Consider the following 23,932-nt stretch of genomic DNA (forward strand, 5'->3'; position numbering starts at 1 on the left):
GGTACATTTCCAACAGCATTTAAGCAGGCTCGGGTAACCCCACTGCTTAAAAAACCCTCTCTAAATCCAGCACTTTTAGAACACTACAGACCGGTATCCCTTCTTCCATTCATTGCAAAGACTCTTCAGCGAGTTGTGTTCAACCAACTCTCTTTGTTTCTTGCACAGAACAATCTTCTGGATAACAATCAATCTGGCTTCAGAAGCGGCCACTCTACTGAGACTGCCCTACTCTCGGTTACAGAGGCCTTGAGACTTGCAAGAGCGGCTTCCAAATCCTCTGTACTCATCTTACTGGACCTGTCTGCTGCTTTTGACACAGTTAACCATCAGATCCTCCTGTCCACTCTCAGAAGGATGGGCATCTCAGGAACCGTGCTCCTGTGGTTCGAATCTTACCTCAGATAGGTCCTTCAGCGTGTCTTGGAGGAGTGAGGTTTCAAAGTCACAACTTCTTGCTACTGGGGTTCCTCAAGGCTCAGTGCTTGGACCACTTCTCTTCTCCATCTACATGTCGTCATTAGGATCGGTCATTCAGAAGCATGGCTTTTCTGATCACTGCTATGCTGATGACACTCAACTCTACTTCTCATTCCAACCAGATGATCCGACGGTAGCTGCTCGCGTTGCAGCCTGTTTGAGTGACATTTCTAACTGGATGAAAGACCATCACCTTCAGCTCAACCTTGCCAAGACAGAACTACTTGTGGTCTCAGCCAATCCATCACTTCACCACAACTTCTCTATACAGCTGGGTTCATCAACCATAACTCCTTCCAGGACGGCCAGGAACCTTGGAGTTGTGATCGATGATCAGTTAAGCTTCACAGACCATATTGCTACAACAGCCTGTTCCTGCAGATTCGCCTTATACAACATTAGGAAGATTAGACCCTTCCTGTCGGAGCATGCCGCACAACTCCTCGTCCAAGCTCTTGTTCTCTCCAGACTGGACTATTGTAATGCTCTCTTGGCGGGCCTTCTCACATGTACTATCAAGCCTCTGCAACTGATCCAGAATGCAGCAGCCAGAGTGGTCTTCAATGAACCAAAGAAAGCTCACGGTACCCCTCTCTTCATCAGGTTACACTGGCTACCAATAGCCGCTCGCATCAAATTCAAGGTACTAATGTTTGCCTACAAGACGACAACTAGCACTGCACCAATATATCTAAACTCACTAGTTCATACTTATGCACCCTCCAGAAGATTGCGTTCTGCAAGTGAACGACGCCTTGTGGTGCCATCACAAAGAGGTACCAAATCCCTCTCACGGACCTTTTCCTGGACTGAGGAATCCATCTCCCGACCTCAATTCAAACAGCTGAATCTTTAGCCATTTTCAAAAATCGTCTAAAGACGCATCTTTTTCGCCAGCACCTGACCAACTAATACTAACACTTACCTATTCTATCTATTTAAAAAAAAAAAAAAAACCCTAGCTATGTGTACTGTGCTGGGCTAACTGAGACTTGTCATGGCACTTGTATACTGCTGCACTCTCGATGGTCTGATTGCTTCTATTGTTCTCATATTGTACGTCGCTTTGGATAAAAGCGTCTGCTAAATGATTAAATGTAAATGTTAAGTATTATAAATTTAATGATTTGTGATGGATTATGAACTAATTATGCACATTCCTTGTAGGTGCGTTCAGAGAGTATAGTGTTTTTATTAATCTCAAATTGCATACAGCACAAAGTCTGGCAGTTAGGGCAAATTCTGTTAACACTTGTTTGAAATATGTATATATATATATTTTTTTTTTCTTGTGCTTGCAGGTTCATTCCGAGAATCAACCCTGGTGGCATACCATTCAGAGTGGCAGATCAGATGGAATTCTGGAAAGAGGGTGCAAAGAAAAAGCATCAGCCTAAATCCCCTCGTGGTGTTTCTCATCAGAGAGCTTGTCAACTTTGCCAAAATTACCAGTAGCCCCTCACTGCAGAACAAAAGATCCAGGGGGTGGGGTTGGATCCACATCCAGGGGGTGGAGATTGGTAGGTTTAGGGGTGCAGATGGGTAGGTTTAGGGGTGGGGATGGGTGGATTAAGGGATCAGGGGGTGGAGACGGGTAGGTTTAGGTAAATGTAAGGTGGGAGGAGTTGGATCTAGATCCAACCACACCCCCTGAATCTTGTGTTCTGCAGTGAGGACCATCTCAAAATTACTGAAATTTAACACAACAACACAAACTCATTTTTACTGTATTTTATTTCTGTGAAGTCTGTTTTGCCATGCTGCAGATACAAAGTCCCCAGGCAGAAGACCTTCCACTTCTGCAACCTCTAAAACAATGCTGGCAACACTCACGCGTCCTGTTTTTTGAAGCCAGCTTCTGCACCTGACGCACAGCACAAGGACTCAACTTCTTTGATCGACCCTTGCGAGGCCTATTCTGAGTGAAACCCGTCTTGGAAAACCTCTGTATGACACTGGCCACTGTACTGTAACTTAGTTCCAGGGTGTTACTGATCTTCTTATAGCCTAGGCCATCTTTGTGGAGCGCAACAATTCTCAAATCCTCAGAGAGTTCTTTGCCATGAAGTGCCATGTTGAACAGCCAGTGGCCAGTATGAGAGAATTGTACTCAAAGTACCAAATTTTAACTGCTCTAAAACAAAATAACAAAAACATGAACATGGTTGCATGGTTAAACGACGTATAGCTGTTTTCACGTAGGGTGTACTCACTTTTGTTGCCAGCTTTTTTGAGAATAATGGCTGTATGTTGAGTTATTTTCAGAGGACAGTAAATCTTTACTGTTATACAAGTTGCACATTGACTACTCTAAAATATATCCAAGTTTCATTTCTATAGAACTGTCCCTTGAAAAGATATACTAAAATGATTGCCGAAATGTGAGGGGTGTACTCACTTTTGTGAGATACTGTATTATCATTTCATTTAGCACTGCTGATTTCTTCTGAATTGTGAGCACTGTGTGAACTTCTTTCAAAACTAAGCTTGAGCTGCTGCTGCTTCGTTTCATTTACAGCTTAATCTTATGTCTTAATCTACTGCCACCTACTGTTAGTATGGAGCAGAAACACCCTTCATCTCTGGAGGTGTCTTGTTTTCTGCTCCTCCAGTATCCACGCTGTGAACCCCACACCGTCTAGACCAGGGGTGTCAAACTCAGTTCCTGGAGGGCCGCAGCCCTGCAGAGTTTAGTTCCAACCCTGCCCCAGCACATATACCATGTAGTTTCCAAATAAGCCTAAATGACTTATTATTACTTATGAATTAGTGTTGAATCTAAACTGTGCAGGGCTGTGGCCCTCCAGGAACAGGTCTAGACCAGGGTTTCAAACAAGCATTGGTCTCAAACTCAGTTTCTGGAGGGTCACAGCTCTGCACAGTTTAGCTCCAACCCTAATCAAACACACGTGATCCAGTTAATCAAGGTCTTCAGGATCACTAGAAACTTCCAAGCAGGTGTGATTTGGAGCTGATTGGAGCTAAACTCTGCAGAGCTGTGGCGCTCCAGGAATTGAGTTTGAGACCACTGGTCTAGAGTGAAAAAAGAGCACTACACACTATATTCTAAGCGTATATATATTTGACATATGTTTAAACAAATGTTATATCCTCCTGTGACCTCTTTCTTTTGTGATTTTACTGGTGGGTCTGTTTCTGTGCTGCACTGAGACACATTGTTGACTAGAATTTCATAAATTCAAAAATTTAAACTAATGAATCTTTTACCTGCTTAGAAGTGCAAAAGTTTCTTATTATATTGCTCTGACATGAAAATGGAACAAAATCAATACATCTCAGCTCGATAAACCAACCCTGATTGCACACGTACATCACGGAGATGTCTATTTGACATCTGCGAGACGTATTTTTTAGAGTGTTTGCTCATCTACAATGTCTATTGGACGTGTCCTATCATATGTTTATAGATGTACACTTGTACAGTGACTAACAGAAAATAACCATATTCTGCGTGAGATAATGTGAACATTTAGCCCACCCTGCTGCAAAAAAACAATAGACACCATCACAGAATTTGTAATGGATTTACTGGTTATAATGGGAATTGCACTGGTTTTAATAGAAACTGCAATGGTGCCTATTGGCCTCTTTTAAAAAACTTTTTTAAAAAATCTAGGATGACATGTATATGAATTTTAATAAGACTTCATGAAAGTAAACATAAAATGCTACATTTTCTTCCAGAGAATTGTGCATGTTACTTTGTAAAGAAATTACTGAAGACATTTTCTTTCCCATCTCCAGCCGTTAACATGGGATTACATGTAAAATGGTATGATTCTTGATTCTTCTTTATATAACAGTATCTGAATAAATACAATATTGCTTGTGAATTAAATAAAAAATTAACTTGTCCATTATTATGCAAATACATTAGAGAATGACTTCAGTTCATGAACATCTGCTCACATAAACATTAGTACAGAGAGACAAAATATGAACAAGGAGGATCTTTATTGTTGACTTGCATCAGTTTCATATAAATTAGTGTATTAAAGTTAACATTCTTATAAGTAAACAGAGAGCAGTAGAAGGCTTTACATTGATAGTGCTTTTTTTTTTACTCTGGTTTCACCACAATATCAGCGAATCCATGCACTTGAGTGAGCAGACGGCAGTCCATCGATGCCAGGAGCTTCTGGGAGCCGGAGATAGTAGGAACAAACTTCTCCATCAGTGTAACAGTCTCAAGCTTCTCCACATCACTGACAGACAGAACCAGAATATAAACTTACTGGAAGCTTTTCACTCTTTAAATACAGTTTACCATATTTGATGTAGTACGTTATATAAATCTCTCTTTTTAACCATAAACACATCCCAGCTGAAATGAAAATGCTGTTAAACACTGAAAGTCTTACCCATGTTCGATCTTTCTGACGCTCTGCATTCCCAGTCCCTCTATACGGAACAAAACATTCTTCAATACTTGTGACAGCGGGTTCTGGAACGTGATCTTGACGGTCAACTCTTTACCCACCACAGCTTCCTCTAGAGGCTGAAACAGTACAAACACAGTCAATGGATGTAGAATGAATTGAGAATAAGTTTTGAGAGCTAAAATTGAGGGAATGAACTTAAATGTAGTCTGTTCCTCACACAAACAATCATGTGACTTTAGAAGACATGGAATATAGTGCACAAGTCATATGTATTACTGTTATAATTAGTGCTGTCAATCGATTTTAAAAAAATTAACTTATCGCATATTTTGTTTCTGAAATTAATTACGAATAATCACGATTAATCCCACCTAACATTTTTTTTTTTTTAAATGTACTTTTATATTGCAATAACTTCACATTCAATATTCAAATTAATGTAGAAACAACAAAGACAGTATTTTTTTATATTTGTTTAATGGCATCTGAAGGTGAGTATCTCTAGGAAATTGCTCTTTTTTCCTAATATTTAACCGGTTAAAGTTAAAGGGATACTCCACCCCAAAATGAAAATTTTGTCATTAATCACTAAGCCCCATGTTGTTCCAAACCCGTAAATGCTTCATTCGTCTTCGGAACACAATTTAATATATTTTAGATGAAAACCTCTTGACTGTCCCATTGACTGCATAGTAAATTGCACTGTCAGGGTCCATAAATGTATGAAAAATGTAGTCAAAACAGTCCATCTGCCATCAGACGTGCAATCTGAATTTTACGATGCAACGAGAACTTTTCTGAACCTTGACAGTGCAATTTACTATGCAGTCAATGGGACAGTCACAAGCCTCCCGGTTTTCATCTAAAATATCTTAAATTGTGTTCTGAAGACGAATCAAGCTTTTACGGGTTTGGAACGACATGGGGGTAAGTGATTAATGACACAATTTTGATTTTGGGATGGAGTATCCCTTTAACACCACAGTACACTTAAGAGCTATCAATTTTAACATTTATTAGACTTTAAAAAAATAACAGCTTCTAATTTAAGTGAACGTAAAACAATCTTCACGTAAACCCAGTATAATAAATGTCATATTTACCTGTCCCCTTCATCAAGTAGGAAATATACAGAAATTGAATACAGTTATCAACACTAAATTCTAAATTAAATATAGATGAATCCTTAAAGCTACAAATGTTGTTGATTTCCTCTTTTTTTCTTTTTTTCTTTTGTTCTTTGATTAACAGACATCACAGCAGCTGGTTATTAGGTTATTTGGCTGCTATTACTTTAAGAGCTGCTGCTGCTGAACGTGATGCAGATCTGACACGCATGCTCGTAGTTTTATCCGTGCTTTAATATGAAATGATACAGGCAAATCGCCTACGTTAATTGTGCTAATTTTGACAGCACTAGTTATGATACATCACAAATCAAGACTAGAGTCTCATTGACGTACAGTGAGGATGAGGTCTGGTGTTCGCAGTCTGAAGTTGAACTGTGTGGCCAGAATCTGTTTGGTCTGATTGACCCGACCAGTGACCGTGAGCATCAGAGCGCCCTGGTCCACCAGATGGTTCATGTACTCCTTATACTGCAGAGTCCAAGGAATAGTCTTGGCTGAAGGGAGACAAAGGAGCATGGAATTAATGACAATGATAAAACAATTACAATGAGAACTGTGTCATTTTGCAGAGTACTCCACCCTGGGTTTCCTCCTCTTTGCTCTCTGCCCATAAGAGTGACCAATTAGTCATGTTAATTTTTTTTTCAGTATGTTTAAAAAACACTTAATGTTCTTACAGATTTTTTTTAAAGTCTGTAATGAATGTTTCATTGTCCCCACACTCACATACAGTTTTTTAAGTAGTAAATACACATCAGGTCAGTCAGATTGTTCAAGATCCTGTTCTTGTACAGGATCAAATATTGAAATTCTATTAAAAATAGGGCTGCAAAATAATTAATCGCGATTAATTCCATTCAAAATAAAAGTTTATGATTATGTACTATATGTGTGTGTGTGTGTGTGTGTGTGTATATTTATTATGTATGTATAAATACAAACATACATGTATATATAAAGTCAAAATGTTACATTTATATATAAAATATTTTATATTTATATATAATATAAATTATATACAAGTATAAAAATATATACATACAAATATTTTACATATATGTGTGTGTATTTATAGATACATAATAAATATACACAGAACACACACATATTAGTGTGTAAACAAACTTTTATTTAATTAAATTAAAAATAAGCCTTACTACAATCTCCGACCAAATGTGTGTGGCAGACCAAAACCTTTAGGAGAACAACAGCTTGTCACTGGAGAATACCCTGAAAGGGACAACTTTATGGGCCCTATTTTAACGATCTATGCGCATGGTCTAAAGTGCAAGGTGCACTTAAGCCGTGTCCGAATCCACTTTTGCTAGTTTAACGATGGGGAAAACGGTCTTCATTGTCTAAAAGGGTTGTCCCTATTCTCTTAATGAGTAATGGGTGTGTTTTGGGCATAATGTGCAATAAACCAATCAGAATCTCATCACCCATTCCCTTTAAGAGCCAGTTGCGCTTGCACCATGGCGGATTCGCTATTTACACAGCGGAATTTACAAGAGCAAAGACTGAACGCGTCTCCAGAGAGGAAACGGAGCTGTTCGTGCACGAGGTAGCCTAATTCTGATACATGTAATGATTATCCATTATGACATGTAGGCATTTTTTTATTTATGTAGCCTACACAATAATAATCTTTTACATTGTAATCCTTTAATTTTAATATTTGGCACGTTTGTGTGCTGCTGCATGTCTCTGTGTGTGTAATAAGCAGAGTGTATGCGCATTGTGGACCCACCTATAGGCGCATATTACTAACGCACTCTTTAAATAACAAAAAGAATTATTGGGCCATAGACTTTAAACCATGTTTAAGCTGGTCAATGGCGCAGTCTATTTCAGATGCCTCCAAATAGCAAGGCGCCAACAATGCGCCTGAACACACCTGGTTTTCAGACCATCACGCCCATGAGTGCACAAATGGGCACAAATGCATTTGCTATTTAAACAACGTGGCACAGGACGTGAAAATGATAACTGCGTCGGGCTGAAACTAGCAAAAACACTTGCGACGTGCCTGGTGTATGATAGGGCCCTAAATATTGTTTGCACCTAAAAACCTTTAGCTACTGATTCAGACATTGTGGGGCACAATAACCAGAGAAAAGTCTCTACTGGGACTGTTTGATAGTCAGACTCTACTCACTCTCTTGAGGTTTAAGGTCAATAGGAATCCGGTCCTTCTTCACGGTGTCTTTCAGCACTCCAGTGTAGTACATGACCATCACCTCATACAGCAGACTGGCCGTGCGCTGCTTTGAGCTTGTGTTCTTCAGGACGATGGAGAGTTTGGCGTCTTCACCGATACGTGGTCCTGTCCCGTCCATGACGATCTCAATACTCACATCATTGTCGGTGGGTGACGGATAGAAAGTCGGCTTGGAGCCGAAACGACTGGCTGTTTCCACAGCTATGCGCTCCTCCTCTGAACCTGATGGACATGAACAGACAGTAAAGAGGAGTGCAAGTTGATATATTTTATTGTGTCCATGTCAAAATCAAACCTTCGCCCTAGCTGTTTTGTATTCATCTGCTTCTCTCAGTTGCTCATTTTACATTGACTATCACTCTAGACTAATACAATCAGATACAACAATAATTTTCAAATATTTATGACAATAAATAAATTTAACATTCACTTCAATGGGATGAGATGACTGGATTATTTCGACTGATTTCGTATTGACTGGTACCAACTGAATTGCAGTGGTAAAACTATTTAAATTAATCGCGAATTAAGCAACAAAGTCGATCATAATGCACAATGTTCTCATCTAACCTGCATTTTGAGCTGTAAAGCAGTAAACCGGTTACCTCACATGAATATGTTTTTAGATTTGTATTGGATATTTTGAGTTTATCTTCCGAAAGGAAATATCGATCATATTTTATTTGTAAACACTGTAAAAAATGTTTTAGCTAATTTCAATTAATCTCATAAAACTAGCAAACTAAGCCAGAAGTACTACAGACAGTGTAAACACAGCTGCAGGTGCAAAATGCGGAAGAACAGACAAACCGATTCAACTCAATGAGTCATTTACGCTGGAACTGCTCCAATTGATTCAAACTCTAACTTGTAATTTCGATCATTTATTTCAGTTTAAAACAGTTTAAAAGAGCTATTAATATTCAACTTTTGACATCGCTTGTAATGAAAACCACATGATGGGTGAAATAGAACTTTTCTAAACTCTGAATCAGTTAAAGCATTGCATTGCAAAATTATTCAGTTTCAAAGCGCTCCAAACGGATCATGTATCATGAATAATTTGATTCAGATCATGACATTACATTTATACATTTAAAAAAAATAATAATAATAATAATATACAAATATGAAAAATTAATAAATACATTATTTTTAGTTTTTTTTTAAATTATTTTTTAAATAATAAATTATTAAGCCCTTTACACAATCTGACATGGCTGCGGTTGGAATTGAACTGCGGGTTTCGTCTGGTCAGAGGAGAACTGACCCTCGACTGAGCCTGGTTTCTCTCAAGGTTTTTTTCTCCATTCTGTCACAGAGGGAGTTTTGGTTCCTTGCCGCTGTCGCCTCTGGCTTGCTCAGTTGGGGACACTTAATTTCTAGCGATTATTGCCGATTTGATTGCACAGATACTATTTAAACTAAACTGAGCTAGACAATGACATCTCTGAATTCAATAATGAAATGCCTTTAACTGAAAACTGAGTGTTTAATCTTATCATTATACATTACTGACACTCTGTCCTCCAATTTGATACTGTTAAGTGCTTTGACACAATCTGTATTGTTAAAAGCGCTATATAAATAAAGGTGACTTGACTTGACTTTGCAGCGCGGATCCCAAATCATTTAGATCGGAACTTCGGAGCAGGTTCGTGAATCTTTAATTTCACGAATTGAAAGATTTGTGATACGTGCTCTTTAGTCCCAAACTGAAATGATGGTTCAAGAATCATTATTCAGATCGAGACTTCGGAATGCATATCGTGAATCATTTGATTTAGATCGGAACTTTGGAGATAGTTCACAAATCTTATTAATTCAGATCGGGACTTCGGGGCACATATCGTGATTCTTATCTGATTTCTTTGTTTCTTTTCTTTTAATTAAACAATGCATTAACAATTATAAAATGAACGTTGAAGCAGGCTTAATTTGATGCTATGAATCACATGTAGCTTAAGCCAGAGTTGCCAGGTCTGCCATTTACCCCATCAACAAACATTATTTGTAATGTGCTTCCCATCCAATAATCGCAAAGAGCGTTGTGCTTTGTTACTTCTGATAAGAAACAAAGTCTCAGCTTTCAAATTCTGTCCATTTTATCACAAAATTCAAACAATACATGCCAGTTTGATGCACTTAAATGTGGCGTGACAGATCACTGTAGCAGCTTCAGTTTAAACGGCAGCGTGGAGCCCGAGTCTCTTCCACTTTAACACAACTTATAGCGCTTAATAAACATGAATGAACATCGGAACGCTGAAAGATACAATACAGCTTGTGAATATGTCGCTTACTTTATCTCAGGAAAGATATCCAGTGTTCACAGTTAGTTATAAAACACTAGAAACAAGCATATTTACTGTCAATTATATGTGTATGTTTGAATAAATTTGTCATGAAGACAATTAAGTGTTTATGAAACTACCTCATGTGCAAGTGACATTTATTTAAGAGTAATAATTATAGCTGAAAATAAATAGCAGTTGAATGTAATAGTTGGGTTTCATTTTAACCTCTAATATTATAGCCATGTACCAAATGAGAGGGTTCACAGTATATTTTACAGCATTAGCTGGGAGAGTTTTTTTTTTTTTTTTTCTCGAGAATCAAACTATCGGTATCAATATCAGCATATATCATATGATGCCTATGATGTCTATGATGCCTTAAAATGATTTCAATGAAGGCAGCTCTAGGTTTTGGACCAGATGCATTTGTTTTGTTACCTTCTGGGTATTTATAGAGGTGTGTGATGTCCACGCGTGCATCAGATCCTACAGCTTTAGTACTGATGCGCTGACCGATGGAGCTCTTCTCCACATGAACCTGACTTAAACTTCCATCAGGTTTCTTCTGCCAGTAGATTCTGTCACTGTTCACCTGAGACGCACAGTGAAACCAATTCAGCCATAAAGTAGATGTTTTGACTCCAAATTAAAAGTGCAAAGTATGAAATGTCATCAGACACAAATGAGGATGAAAAGAAGTTTGTATGAAGCACGCACTTCAGCAAAGACGAAAGGAGTGTCGAATTTCAGGTCGACTTGTCCGTTGCGGACGGCGGAGACGGGGGTGGGACCGCAGCGGTGTGAACCCTGGCTGAGCTCTTGAGGGGTCGCATCCACAACCTGCCACCCACCGTTACCTGCTGGGAGATCTGGACGGGTCATCCAGGATTCGTTCCACACGTGGAAGTTCCTACAGAGAAACAGCCAACATAAGTTTATTGTTAGTCACCAATTTACAAAAATACACTTGAACAGGCATTGACTAAAACAGGGACTCAAACTCTTTTTAACAATTAGAAATGAGACACTTTACCTTCAGAAAATCATGACCATCAACCTCAAACTAAACAATATCAGAGTATTTATTCAATACTGATTTGTGTGATTTTGTGTTTTTAAATTATTTATTAACAACATTCAAACACACAAACAAACATTAAATAAACACATTAATCAAATGCACAACACATTAAAATTAAATATTCGATTAAAGAACTGATTTCTGAATTCCATGAAATTCCAAGAAATAATGTTTTTTTTTATTTTTCATGCTAGTTTTTGTTAAACATTAGTTTATTAAACATATTTATTTGTTCCCCCCAAAACAATTATACCTTTAATACATTAAAAACAATAAAGGGACACTAAAGTGTTATACACAGTGTTATTTTAATGTCATTAATATATTACAGTTTTTGTAAATATTTTACATTTACTTAAAGTTTTGTTAAATTTGTTTTTGTCATTTTTTATTAGTTTTTTTTTTTTTTTTAAACATGTCTATAAAGTTGTGTTGTTTTTTTGTTTTGTTTTTTTTTTCAGTTTTATTGCTCATTACTTACTCATTTATTTTAGTACTTAAATTTAAACCAAAACGAAACTAGTAATGTTGCCTTGGCAACTAAATGAAATAAAATAAGTTTAGGTTATTTCGTTAACGTTTGTTTTATTTCAAGTGGTTTTAGTTTTAGTTAATTATAATAACCCTGGTGCCATATAATGTAAAGTGTCAGTAATGATTGCTTTATTTGAGAACTGTCACTAATGAAAATTTAATTTAAAATCTCCCAAGCATACATTTTACTGATCAGAGAGACTAAGTATAACATGAACCTGATACTGATGACATTAATGACAGTAAAAGGAACTTAAGAGGTGATGGTTATCATACCAGACAGAATCGCTGGTCTCGTCTTTGATGAGCTCCAGTTTCTCATCAAGATAAATGTCTGTGGTCAGGGAAAGGTCCGTGTCGTGAGCGGAGCTGAAGTTGGTCACACAACGGGTGGGAATACCAAGACATCTCAACACTGAGAGAGAAAATAGAAAGAACATTACAAAGAGGTTTATATACACTGAACTGTAAGTGGTGAAAGGCTTGCAGACAGTGTTGGAGTTGCCCTGTACGTCAACAGCTTTGCCAGGATTTGTTAAGGCAAGACATTACAGGCAAAACCATTGTTTTTTCATGACTTTGGGCTATTTTGCTACCATAACTTTTCTTCTTTCAGACTAGTGAAAAGAAAACATCTAAAATACACTTTAAAGTGTTTATTGTATTGCACTTTATCTATTTGTTTTTGTAGATTTCAATTACAATACATATCTTTTAAAGTTTTTTCTCCATTTCAGCAGCACTTACAAACACCAAAACTTAGCAAACATAATCCTCTCTCATTTATGAAGGTTTTTACTGAGGAGTTTGTTCATATTTCATTCTCCTGATATTATTAATGTGCTTTATCTATTTGTGGCTGTAGATTTCAATTATAATACATACTGTATCTTTAAAAGTTTTTTCTCCATTTCAGCAGGACTTACATACACTAAACTTAGCAGTTTTATTCCTCTCTATATTCTGAAGGTTTTTACTGAGGGGTTTGTTCATATATCATTCCCACTGATTTTATTCCTAAAAACATGGTCAACTTTTTGATATTTTTCACTGTTACTTTCATACTTTTTTGCAAAATTTCATAGATTTATTTTTGTGAAAACAGAATCTTCAGTTACACTTTATATTAGGAGGCCTTAACTAGTATGTACTTACATCAAAAAATAAGTGCAATGTACTTATTGTGTTCATATTGTATTGCAAAACACTTTTGCTGCTATTGAGGTGGGATACGGTTAAGGTTTGGGACAGGTTTGGTGGTATGAGTAGGTTTAAGGGTGGGTTAAGGTGTAAGGGATGGGTTGACAGTGTAATTATAAATGTAATTACAGAAATTAATTACAGATGTAAGTACATATAGGTATTTTTTAAAAATATAAGTACAATAAAAAAACATGTATGTACACAATAAGTGCATTGTATCAAATGATTAATTTAAATATAAGTACATAGTAGCTAAGGCCACTTAACATAAAGTGGGACCGAATCTTCTTTCAGACTAGTGGAAAGAAAACATCTAAAATACACTTTTAAGTGTTTATTTTATTGCACTTTATCTATTTGATTGTGTAGATTTCAATTACAAAACATATCTTTAAAGAGTTTTTTCTCCATTTCAGCGGCATTTACAAACACCAAATTTAGCAAACATAATCCTCTCTAATTTATGAAGGTTTTTACTGAGGGGTTTCTTCATATTTCATTCTCCTGATATTATTAATGCACTTTATCTATTTGCAGCTGTAGATCTCAATTATAATACATATCTTTATATATATATAATCAGCACTTGCATACACTAAACAGCAGTTTCATTCTTCTTTATATTCTGAAGGTTTTTACTGAGGGCTTTGTTCATATATCATTTACACTGATTTATATTTATATGTATAAATATATATTTATATTTCATTCCTAAAATATAGTGATTTTTTCTGGCTGTTGACAGTGTTTTCAGTGACAGTGTTTAGTTTATCAAGTGACAAAATGAGAAATCCAAAATGTACCAGATGTGGTGACTCCTGAATAGACCCAGCACTGTCCGAATTTGACAGGCTTCCCTGAGTTTTTGTGATACTGTCTCAGGATGTCGCCGCTCCCGCTCCAAGCAGTGGGACTCGTCCCACCTTCAAAGCTGTCTGACCAATTACCCATCAGCACACCACGGTCATCATTGGAGTTCACCTGTCACAGAAGAACAGAAAAGCTTTTCAAAAACAGGTATTTTTCAGATCTTGAATCATGCATCTATTTTTCTGTTCCTCACAGGTCCTTCTTAAAATGTCAGAAAAGATCAGTATCAATTTCTAATGATTATGCAATGAATGTATTGTATGAAGACTGAACTGTTGCTATGTAGACATTGTTTAAGGATACATAGTTCTTTTTTATAACAATAGTAAATAAAAAAAAATTATATTTACTGACAAATTTCATTGGTATTTTTATGAAAACAGAATGAAGCAGATTTCTGTAACTGTAGCTTCTAAAAATATCTTTAAAATGTTCTTTAGTGCTTTATTTAATATACATTATTGTTCAAAAGTTTGGGGTCAGTAAATTTATTAAAAATATATTAATACTTTTATATGTGACCCTGGACCACAAAACCAGTCATAAGGGTAAATTTTTCAAAATTGAGATTTATTCATCATCTGAAAGCTGAATAGATAATCGCCTTTAAAGTTGTCCAAATGAAGTCCTTAGCGATGCATATTACAAATCAAAAATTAAGTTTGATATATTTATAGTAGGAAATTTACAAAATATCTTCATGGAACATGATCTTTACTTAATATCCTAATGATTTATGGCATAAAAGAAAAACGATAATTTTGACCCATACAATGTATTCTTGGCTATTGCTACAAATATAGCTGTGCTGCTTATGACTGCTTTTGTGCTCCAGGGTCACATAGCAAGGATGCATTAAATGGAACAAAAATGACAAAAACATGACATTTATAATGTTACAGAGGATTTCTATTTCAAATAAATGCTGTTATTTTGAACTTTCTATTCATCAAAGACTCCCGAAAAATAAAATGTATCACTGTTTCCACAAAGATATGAACTGTTTTCAACATTGATAATAATCAGAAATGTTTTTTGAGCAGCAAATCATATTAGAATGATTTCTGAAGGATCATGTGACACTGAAGACTGGAGTAATGATGCTGAAAATTCAGCTTTGATCACAGAAATAGATAACATTTAAAATATACACATAGAAAACGATTTTAATATTTCACAATATTGCTGTTTTTACTGTATTTTTGATCAAATAAATGCAGCCTCTGTGAGCAGAAAAGACTTCAGAAACATTAAAAATCTTAAAAAACAGACTACAAACTTTTAAACAGTAGTCTATATTTGTAATATCATTATTATATTTCTATCACTTAACACATGTTTATGATGTAGATTAATTATTTAAGACATTTATAACAAATCAGATTGATCAGTGAGATTACAAAGGTAAAATGTGACATTGTGATCTTTTTGCAGTTCTATATCCATTCATTCAGAAGTGTATAGAATTAAAGGACATATCTCTACACTAATGATGCTTGAAACTGTGCAAGACAAGACAGAGGAGAACGTTTGTTTCAATGAAAGAGAAAGCATGTGCTTCTGTAAACAAACAAGCACCAGCTCTGGTGTTCAACATGTACTGTCTTGAAAAAGATAGATTCCTATGAACCTAAAACTACTATGCTGTCGACTGTAATTCACCTTCTCAAATCCATGTCATATTCATGATTTCTTATGAATCTATGTCGATGTCATGTGAATGTGACTCACCAGAGCAGATACCATTCTGGACACAATCACTGGATCCCTCCATTCGGTCATAGCAACCTGACCCATCTCCAGCAGAAGCAGACACGCTTCCAGGATGCCCTGTTCAAACTGAAAACAAATGAAAAATAAATAAATAAATAAAATAATGGGATTGATAATAATGATAATAAATATAATAATGGAAGTAATAATAATAATAACAATAATAATATATAATCATAAATAATCATACAATCTGATTGAAATTGATTTTTAAAAAAGCATAATAATAACAACAACAATAATAAATATGGAAATAACAACAATCATAATAGCAATAATAATAATAGTAATAAATTAATAATCAAAGTAAAGATAATATTAGAATCTGTTCAAACTGATTAAACAATTGTATAACATATTATATAACAGCAATAATAATTATAATAATAATGGAAATAACAACAAACATGGTAGCAATAATAATAATAAAATTGCAAAACAACAACAACAACAATAATAATAATAATTTAAATTAATAATCAAATTATAGATAAAAGAATGTTCAAACTGATAAAACAATTAATAATAATAATAATAATAATAATAATAGCAACAACAAACAATATATATTAATAGTGGAAATAATAACAATAACAGAATTACAGAATAGAATCTGCTGAAATGGATAAGACAATTGCAAATTATTAATAGCAATTGAAATAATAATAATAATAATAATAATAGCTCTTTAATAATAAATCCACGAAGGAGAAACACAGAAGTAAACGTAGCACACATAATTGTAAAGCAAATAACTGTCAGACAACAGAACAAAACAGGGAGTAGATGTAATGGGTCAATTAATAAGACACACCTGAAACTAATGACAAGAGCTAAACAGGGCAGGAGAACAAGGAACATAAGAAAATACGAAAAAGTCCATAACCATGACAGAACTATTGGGTCACACTTTATATTAGGTGGCCTTAACTAGTATGTACTTGCATCAAAAAATAAGTACAATGTACTTATTGTGTTCACATTGTATTGCAAACACTTTTGCTGCTATTGAGGATACGGGTAAGGTTAGGAACAGGTTTGGTGGTATGAGTAGGTTTAAGGGTGGGTTAAGGTGTAAGGGATGGGTCAACAGTGTAATTATAAATGTAATTACAGAAATTAATTACAGATGCAATTACATATAGGTATTTAAAAAAATATAAGTACAATGTAAAAACATATATGTACACAATAAGTGCATTGTACCAAATGATTAATTTAAATGTAAGTGCATATTAGTTAAGGTCACCTAATATAAAGTGGGACCAACTATTGCATAATAATTTAAATTCAAATAAATTAATTAATTTCACTCTCTATAATGGAATTGTTTCCACACCTGGGCAAAATTCCACGTTCTGCCTCCAATTTGCTGCTCGGTTCCGTAATAAATCCTGCCCATGCTATTCAGAACATACTCTTTCCTTTCCGCTTCATTATCCAGATACACGGGATCATCTGAGGAGAGACGGGTCAATGTGGTGTTACTTCATTAATGTAAATGAGGGTAAAAGGAGTACGCTTGTCTTCTGTTGACTCTGTACCTTCACACCAGGGGTTGAAGAGCATGTAGATGTCGTTTGGGGTGCAGGGGAACAGCAGCCTGCCCCTCGGTGAGAAAGACTCAACGGTCACCCTGTAGCGGCCGATGGAGGCGGTGGGAAGAGTGTTGACCGCCAGCCGCACGCTTTTGTCCTTCTGCTCCACGATCTTCATCTCCCAGCAGCCGTCTTCCAGGACATCCACTAACGGGACAGAGATGCGAATCCCGGGATTACTGGTGAAGATGGGATCTGTGTCAAAAACACAAAGACATGGAAACGTTAGATGAACAGGGTTTTAATGATTTAGTTTAATCAAATCATCTGTCAGTGACTCAGCTGGAGATCCATTAATAAAGAGAGACTCAAGGAGCAGCTGGATTAGATTACATAACTAGTCCTGGCCCAAACCAAACTACTTCATGACTCACATCAGTCACGAATGAAAAGATCTGTCAGTTTTTCCCTCTTCTGAATAAAGAGCAAGATAATTGAACTAACTGTCAGAATGTCTGGGCATCTTTGTCTATGTCACACACTGATTTCTCATTCAAACAATGCTAATGCATCAGACTCCGGATGAAAAACATTGACAAAAAAAACATGTATTCATTTCCGTAGCCGCTGCATGTTTATGTTTTATGAGTGACGGTTGAGTACAGAAAGAATTAACAAAAAAAATCCATCAAAACACAAGTTAAAATCAAATTTAAATACACCTTATTGTCTTATTATGATTTTGGTTCCGATTTTTTTTTTTGTTAAATGATTGTGTAATTTTAATTATGAATTTCTATTATGCGTCTGATATGCACTGATTATTGATTTTGATTCAAGTTGTTCTTCTGGTACTGCTTTTATTTCTGATTTTGATTTAATTCAGATTTTGATTCAGATTCAGACTTTTCAAACATTTGATTATTTTCCGTGAATTTTACTATTATAGTTTTTATTCACTTCTTGAATTAGTTTTTATATATATATATATATATATATATATATTTCATTTTTACTTTATTTTATGTTTTAGTAATTTTATAATTTATTACTTTTTAATATGTCTATATAGTTTTTATTCATTTTTGTTTCAGTTTTAGATATTTTAGTAGCTACAGCAAGCTAAACTAATGAAAATGAGAAATGTTGACTTACCTGAAATAAAATAACTTTTTTTATTCCAGTTTGTTATTTTATTTCAAATTATTCAAGTTTTTAAAATGTTTTTATTTAATATACACACACACACTATACCTCTACAATACCCCTGCATGATTTTGTGATCTTCTGATGCTGATTTCATTCTGATTTCAATTCTGCTCTTCTGTGAGTTTAACACGCTGTCAGGGGTGTGTCCAGTGTGAATGAGAAGTACAGCAGTGATCATGAAAAATATTCACTAAAAACTCAAAACAAACAGCAAAAGGGAATCCAGACAAGTCCAGACTTGAGGTTGTCATGTGCAGAGATGTTTGACTTCTTAGAAAGTGTCAAATGAAGATACGCACGGATCATTTTAAAGGGGAAAGGAGTCATTTCTGAGCACCTTGTGGGATTAAATGGAACAAAAATAATGACTGTTGTCAAACAGGTTTTGTGAATGTGGCTCGCTCACCTAACTTCAGCTGCAGCTGCAGCTTGTCTGATTTGGGGTTGAAGGGTCTGGAGAACTCGATCCACATCTGGAAGGTCTGTCCTCTGCGGACGATCAGCTTGTCGCTGAAGTAAGCGTCTGTGTGATGCTCGAGACGGTTCTGCCCATCCTTGGATTTCAGGAGGTCGACCGAACGAACCATCAGAAGCTTGTCTGAGAGAGAGAGAAAACGTACAGATATACAGACCGAAGATCATCCAACTTAGAGCATCAAATCTTAGTATTTTCCAGCAATAGTGGAATAGTGGCAGTTTTATACATTTTCATTCTTTTGCACAATGAGGATTTGTTTATTTATGCATCATTTAAAGATAAAAAAAAATGTTCTAAATTAAAATGAAAGAACTTGTATTTTTTTAATGCAAATGAACCTTCTCACCTGAAGCAGCTGATGTCCCAGGTGCAGACGGGGTCGTAGGCACAGCTCTAGGGGTGCTGGCACTGGGACCTCCAGTATTGTTGGGGTTAGAGCTAGACATTTCTAAGCAGCCTGAAATATATAAGAGAAAGATACATGAATATGTCAAATGCTTAAAATGAATAATTAAATAAATTCATTTCTAATAAATCAATAAATAGAAATAATATAATATGAATAAAAATGTAATAAAAATTTAAAGAAGTAAATCAATAAATTCTAATAAATAAAATATAAACTAATTTCAGTAAACTAATTAATTAAATTATAACACATGCATTAATAAAAAGTCAAATGAATTCAAATATAAAGTAAATTATATTTATTAAATAATTATATTTTATTAAATAAAATTAATAAATAGAATTATAATACATAAATAAACGTATTCAGTTATTTATTTAAATTTCATATCCTTCTATTTAATATTAAATAAAATATTAATCAATAGAATCCAAAATAAATAGCTAAATAAATATAAATAAATAAGATCTAATATATAAATGAAGATAATAAATAATATATTTAAAACTATATATTTTATAATTAAGCTTATAACTTAAAAATTATATACAGTAAAAAAAAAATAGGATTAGTTGCTTTGGATTGAAGCATCTGCTAAATGAATAAATGTAAACGTAAAATAAATTCATTCAGTTATATAAATTCCACACTTTTGTATTTAATTTGAGGTTTACATTAGATTCGATGTTGTTGGTATTGTTTGTCATGTTGACTTTACATTTTTCAAAATTTCAACAATCTTTTGACCCAACTGTTTCTGCTAACACACCTTATAAGTTTAATTTTATGGACAAATATCAATTGTGCCTACATATGAATTTCTTTACAATGCCGAACTTTAGTTGAGGCAGATGGAGAAGTGTCATTTACAAGTGTTCCCAGAATGCACTTCATAAAGTTTCCTAACGAGTCTTCATGACTTTACTATTATTCTAACAAATGGAAAATGGTCATAATAAAGAATCAATGAATGCTAGAACTCAAACACTATATCATAACAACATTCTTCTCTCTTTGAGCTGATTTTAGAACACATTGTTTTCATTTGTCACGCATCGCCTAGCAACAAGCGTGAGTGTGAGTTTTAAAAGTCATTCCAGCCTTTAATTGTACAATTATAAAATCATTATCAAGACTTTCTATAGCTTTTTTGACACTCATCACCTCCCACACTGAATGTCAAGTCATTAGCATAGTTTTTGCACAAAAGACTGCCAACAAAGGCACATCTTACGCTCACACCTGAATAAAACACAAGACATCAGCCGGCTGCTGTAACTGACACTTCATCATGTCAACAAGAATCTGCTCTCACATGTTATTAATGAGCGAAAAACTGTTCTACAATAACTTTCATTATTAAATAAGCAATAAATCGGTCTCAAATTCATGCATATTTAAATATGCATGCTCATATTAAAATATAAGAATCAAAGTTCATTGACATTTTTAATCATCCTGTTTTATAGCTCAACTAAGTTAAATCCATTTTGTATTAATTGTGTTTAAAAGAGTGTTGTCAAGGCTTTAAATTACCTGAACACTTAAAAAACGTTTTAGTTTTACTCCAATCTATATTCTGAAGGTTTTTAATGAGGGGTTTGTTCATATATAGTTCACCTGATTTTATCATTGCATAAATATTCTATTTGCATCTGTAGATTTCAATTGTAATGCTATCTTTAAATGCCGTTTTTCTCCACTTCAGCAGCACTTACAGACACCAAGTTTTACAGTTTTACTGTAAACTACCTGTAGACTACCTGTCTACGTGCTGAACATTTTTATAGAGAGATTTGTTCATATATCATTCACCTGGTTTTATACACTGTTTTATTAATAAAACCATAGTGAAAATTCATTTTCTGGCTGTTGACAGTATTTTTAAAATGATTAAAAGTCCCCTCTATAAAAACCTTTGACTCTAATATGTCAACAAAATGAAACACGCATTTTTGAACCTGACTTTATCCAAGATTTATTTCCTGGAAATCCAAGTTAATGCACATTTAATTAGATAATGCATTATTTGCATACTTAAGCATTTCAGAAAACTTGTAATTCTTAAAGTAATCAGCCAGCTGGGGAAATATCGTATTAGTATTAAGTATTAGCATAAGTTTTAGTTTAATTTTTTACCCTACACACCTGTAACGTTTTGCTTTAAAGTTTAATGCAATAATGGTGCCGTTTATGTTTTCAGTATATGCATATTTGAATAAACATGACCTGTTGATCAATTAAGCATAATGTTTATGATGAATTAATAAAGAAAACGTGTTCTAAAGTGTTTTCTAATGAAGTATTTGTAATGCAGTATTACCTGCGTGTTTGAGGCGTCTGGCGTGCGAGGTTCAGGTGATCTGACAGACCGGCTTGTGTTCGCGCTGATGAATTCAAAGAATGTTTGGCATTGAAGCACCTGCTTATGGCTTTTATTTACCCGAGTGTCGCCACTCCTTCACTACAGAGGCGGCGACAGATTGATGAACAACATTCATGGCATTCACAGTCGGGTAAAGGTGGAAATAAAGTGGATTTCCTCCTTCTCTTATTAAACTGGAAATATGTCAGGAAATACAAATCATAGTGAATCACAGATCATGAGAGGCAGCTCAAAATCTATGAATCACAAGCCAAAGGCCATTTCCGCAGCCTGAAAGCAATTAAAAAGACAGTTCAACAAGAATGAGCCTTAAAATGGCTTAATGCCATAATAATAATAATAAATACAAGTTCATAATAAAGATTGATAAATCTGAAGATTCTTGGAGATTTTTTTTTTTTTTTTTTTCAGTAACAATAAAGATACTGGTTAAAATTTGATTGCGATTTTTTTCCTATAACTCCTGTTTTCAATGTAAAGATGAAGGGTTTTTTTTTTTTTTTTGGTTTTTTAAAAGTTATTTATTTATTTTTAAATATCTCATTTGAATATCTGAATCTTCTTGTAGGTCTTTTCCTCAATTATTTGTCAAAATCTATCTATCTATCTATCTATCTATCTATCTATCTATTATTTTTGCTTTCCTTTATTTATTCATTTTTTACTTTATCTATTTTTATCTATTTGAATATGTCTGGAAATACAGCTGGATTTGTAAACTTTTTAGGGGTTTCCTAACTAGTGGTCAAATTCAGCGACAATTATATTATTTGAAATTGAATTGTCTTCTTTTGTGATTTTTACTCTCTTTAATCTTTGAAAGCATTTTCACTGTACAAAGCCCTGTGTAATTATTTCATTTTTGATTTACCTGCGCGGCCTCACCTTGCCCATACTGGTATTGGTCTTGCTTTGTGCTCGTACTCTTTATTTGTCTATAAATCTGAAAATATTACAATAAATATAATATTTTAAAAAAATGTTTTGTTTTATATGTTTTTATTAATACCACTTATTGTTGTTTTGTCATCTGTTCTCAAATGTTTATATTTACGATCCATTTCGAGATAAAGTGCATTATTTCTGCTCCACTGCTATAAACAAACAAAACCACACAAAAAATAGAGGTGTGTCCCATTTCACATATTTCTGCAGTTTTCGTTACTTTTTTGTAGTATAAAATGGTGTGCATATTAACATCATCACCTATATTGCGCATATCCAACCTTGTGAACCTTCACACCCAGATAACAAACACAAAAACTCATGCATACAGTACATATGGACATATTAATATTCATTAAACATGCTTCCATAAACCCCTCGGATGTTTTACATAAGGTGACACAGAAGAAGAGAAACCTGTCTGACACATTTCTTAGAAAGAGTGAAAGATTGAAAGAGTGGGAGGAGGAATGAGCTTAGGATGGAGAAACTGAACAGAGGCGTGTATCCTCTCATTTTCTGAAGCATGCAATTATTATCATCGGTCTGGTATGATAAGAGCCCAGTGTTTATGGATGGGAGGATCAGTCTGGCTTACACTGTCAGATTCATAATAGTTATGAAGACATTTATCAAACGATGCACTATAACATATTAAGTATATGAGCTTAAACAAGGTGTACAAAGCGAGTCTGCATATGAAAACATTAGCATATCATTCGCTGCCTTCTCCATGGCAGCAGATCAGAAATACACGCTTGAATTGATTGTTGTTAGAAAAGAGCAGATGTTTTCACAAACAATTATTAAATGTAGAATAAGATTAAAGGGATAAACTAATTTAAGCAAAACTCTAATTAATTGGTTACTTTTTATTTATTTTTTTATAAATATGTAACTTGTAGAGACCTCACACTGTAAAAAGTGATAAGTTGACTTAACTTTAAAAAAATGTAGGAAACCCGTTGCCTTAAA

The 23,932-nt window shown here is 34.6% G+C and overlaps 1 protein-coding gene across 1 annotated transcript; it reads right to left on the minus strand.

Annotated features, from left to right (window-relative positions):
- Window positions 1-4,438: 4,438 nt before the first annotated feature.
- On the minus strand, window positions 4,439-22,098 carry LOC131532032 (protein-glutamine gamma-glutamyltransferase K-like). Its single transcript, XM_058763329.1, has 14 exons — window positions 21,950-22,098; window positions 19,564-19,674; window positions 19,146-19,337; window positions 17,537-17,785; window positions 17,332-17,450; window positions 15,951-16,058; window positions 14,153-14,330; window positions 12,423-12,561; window positions 11,249-11,441; window positions 10,970-11,123; window positions 8,172-8,456; window positions 6,347-6,507; window positions 4,863-4,999; window positions 4,439-4,706 (listed from the first exon to the last, which is right to left on the minus strand). Exons 2-14 carry the CDS (start codon window positions 19,661-19,663, stop codon window positions 4,562-4,564), a joined length of 2,160 nt encoding a protein of 719 aa, XP_058619312.1. The 5' UTR covers window positions 19,664-19,674; window positions 21,950-22,098; the 3' UTR covers window positions 4,439-4,561.
- Window positions 22,099-23,932: the final 1,834 nt, after the last annotated feature.

Source organism: Onychostoma macrolepis, chromosome 23 (assembly GCF_012432095.1).
Source record: "Onychostoma macrolepis isolate SWU-2019 chromosome 23, ASM1243209v1, whole genome shotgun sequence".
NCBI classification, from domain to species: Eukaryota; Metazoa; Chordata; class Actinopteri; order Cypriniformes; family Cyprinidae; genus Onychostoma; species Onychostoma macrolepis.